General features: G+C 35.9%; 1 protein-coding gene across 1 annotated transcript; it reads right to left on the minus strand.

Moving 5' to 3' along the window:
- Window positions 1-1,227: 1,227 nt before the first annotated feature.
- Window positions 1,228-1,559, minus strand: LOC102025767 (cytochrome c-like). Its single transcript, XM_005397827.1, has one exon. It carries the CDS (start codon window positions 1,543-1,545, stop codon window positions 1,228-1,230), a length of 318 nt encoding a protein of 105 aa, XP_005397884.1. The 5' UTR covers window positions 1,546-1,559.
- Between the last annotated feature and the right edge of the window lie 1,090 nt (window positions 1,560-2,649).

Consider the following 2,649-nt stretch of genomic DNA (forward strand, 5'->3'; position numbering starts at 1 on the left):
AGACCATCTATTCCAATTTTCTGTAGGGTTTTTGTCATGAATGTGTGTTAAATTTTGTCAAAAGCTTTTTAGCATCTATTGAGATGAACCTATGGTTTTTATCCATGACTGTGTTAATATGGTGTATTACATTTATTGATTTGTGTATGTTGAATCGTCCTTGAATTTATGGGATGAATCCTACTTAGTCATGGTACATAATCTTGATGATTTGCTTCATTCTGTTGGCCAGATTTTTGCATCTGTCTTCATTAGGGAGATTGGGCTGTAGTTCTCTTTCTTAGTTAGGTCCTTCTCTTGTTTTGGTGTCAGGGTAATGCTTGCTTCCAGGAATGGAATGAATTTGGGTATGTTGCTTCCCTTTCAATTTCATTAAAGAGTTTGAGAAGAAGTAGTGTTAGGTCTTCTCTAAATTTCTTGTAGAATTCAGCAGTGAATCTATCAAGGTCTGGGCTTTTCTTTATTGGTAGGTTTGTCGTTATCTCCTCAGTTTCCTAGATTGATACCTGTTTATTTAGAATTTTTATATTTTCTTGATTCAGCTTTGGTAATTCATATATCACTAAGAATCTGTCCATTTCCTTTGCATTTCCTATTTTATTAGAGTACACCTTCCTGGGTTTTTTTGTGAGAAAAGTTAAATAGTCTTTATTTGGTGTTATACATACACCACACTAAAATGCCTTTCCGTAAGCAAAAGGCAGCGCTTTTTTAGATACCGGGAATTCTAATTAAATTGGCATAGTCAAGACCAAAAATATAGACATGGCTTTCTTGTCTTCAACCATTCCCTTAAATAGGCTCATAAACACAAACTCAAACAGGGGAGTCTTGCTTGGTTTTGAGACAATGTGGGATTTCCCTGTATTTAACCATAGTCACAGAACCAGTTATATAAATCTAAATATAAAACCAACCTTCAGTAAGTTTTGAGATGACATTCTCAATCTTTGTGAAAAGTTGAACATTACTAATCAAGTCCAAGCATATATTTGGAAAGGGAAAACAGTGATAGTATTTACTAACCTGAAATTACTATCAAAACTTGGGGAAAAAAAGATATCCATTTCACTACAAGCCAATTTTACTTAAATCGGGACTGTCCTACAAAAATATTCTCTGATGCCACTTGTGATCTGAATTCTGGTGTATGAGATCTATGAAGTTATGTTACACATAAAAATGCCATGTGACATTTCTGTTCTGTAGTAAATAAGGCAGTAACTATTACTCATTAGTAGCCTTTTTGAGGTAAGTGATTAAGTCTGCCCTTTCTCCCTTCTTTTTGATGCCAGCGAAGATCATTTTTATTCCAGGGATGTACTTCTTGGGATTCTCCAAATACTCCATCAATGTATCCTCTCCCCAGGGGATACCTTTGTTCTTGTTGGCATCTGTGTAGAAAAATCCAACAGCCTGACATCTCTTCCACCGAAAGAGACCATGGAGATTTGGCCTAGTCTTGTGCTTGCCTCCCTTTTCAACAGTGTGGCACTGGGCACACTTCTGTATAAAAATCTTCTTGCCTTTCTCAACATCACCCATTTTTAAACCTGCTGAAGCTTCTGTGCCAGGTGGTCACTGCTCTTTCCTCATTACCACAAGGAAGGCTCCAGTTCAGAAGCCAGATGTCCCGCTCTCCAGAATTCAACTTCTTAAAGTCAGTAGCGATGATCATTTGGATTTCTGCAGGGTCTGTTGTGATTCCACCCTTTTCATTCCTAATTGCATGGATTTGAGTCTTGCTTTCTTTTTCTTTTCTTTTTTAGGCCAAGGTTTGTCAATTTTATTTAATCTTTTGAAGAACCAACTTCTCAGTTCATTGATTCTTGGTATTGTTTGGTTAGTCTCCACTGCATAAATTTATATTTTGAGCTTTATAATTTCCTTCCTCATATGAGCTTTGGGCTTCACTTGCTGTTTTTTTTTCTAGAAACTTGAGGTTCCACATTAAGTTGTTTATTTGGGCTTGCTCTGTTTTTCTGATATGGGTATTTCACTGCTATAAATTTCCCCCTTAGGATTGCTCTCATTGTGTCTCATAAGTCCAAGTATATTGTATTGCATTATTGTTTAATTGTAGAAACTGTCTAATTTCTTGTTTAATTTCATTTGTGACCCATTGGTTGTTCAGGAGGGTGTTATTTAATTTCCATGTTCTTATGAAGTTCTTGTGGTTTCTTTCTTTTGCCATTGGTTTCCAATTTCATCACACTACAGTCTGATCACATGCATGGGACAATTTCAAGTCCTTTACATTTACTTAAGCTTATTCTAGAGCTAGTATGTGGTCTACTTTGGTGAATATCCCATATGTATCAGACGAAAATGTGTGTTTTGAATGTGTGGGGTAGACTACACTGTAGACATTTACTAAGTCCATTTGTTCAAAAGTTTGGTTCAGTTCTGACATTTATTTGTTGAATTTTTGTCTGGTTTATCTATTTGTGGCAGTGGGGTGTTGAGGTCCCCCAATACAACTGTACTAGTGCTTATTTGATTTTTCATGTCTGTTTATATTTGTTTTACATAGTTGGGTGCACTGGTATTTGTTGCATATATATTTGTGATTGTTATCTCTTCCTCTTGGATTCTTCCCATTAACAAGGATGTAATGACCTTTTTTGTCTCTCTTCATCAATCTTGGCT

The sequence above is a fragment of the Chinchilla lanigera genome, unplaced genomic scaffold, assembly GCF_000276665.1.
Source record: "Chinchilla lanigera isolate Chin_1 unplaced genomic scaffold, ChiLan1.0 scaffold00059, whole genome shotgun sequence".
Taxonomy (NCBI): Eukaryota; Metazoa; Chordata; class Mammalia; order Rodentia; family Chinchillidae; genus Chinchilla; species Chinchilla lanigera.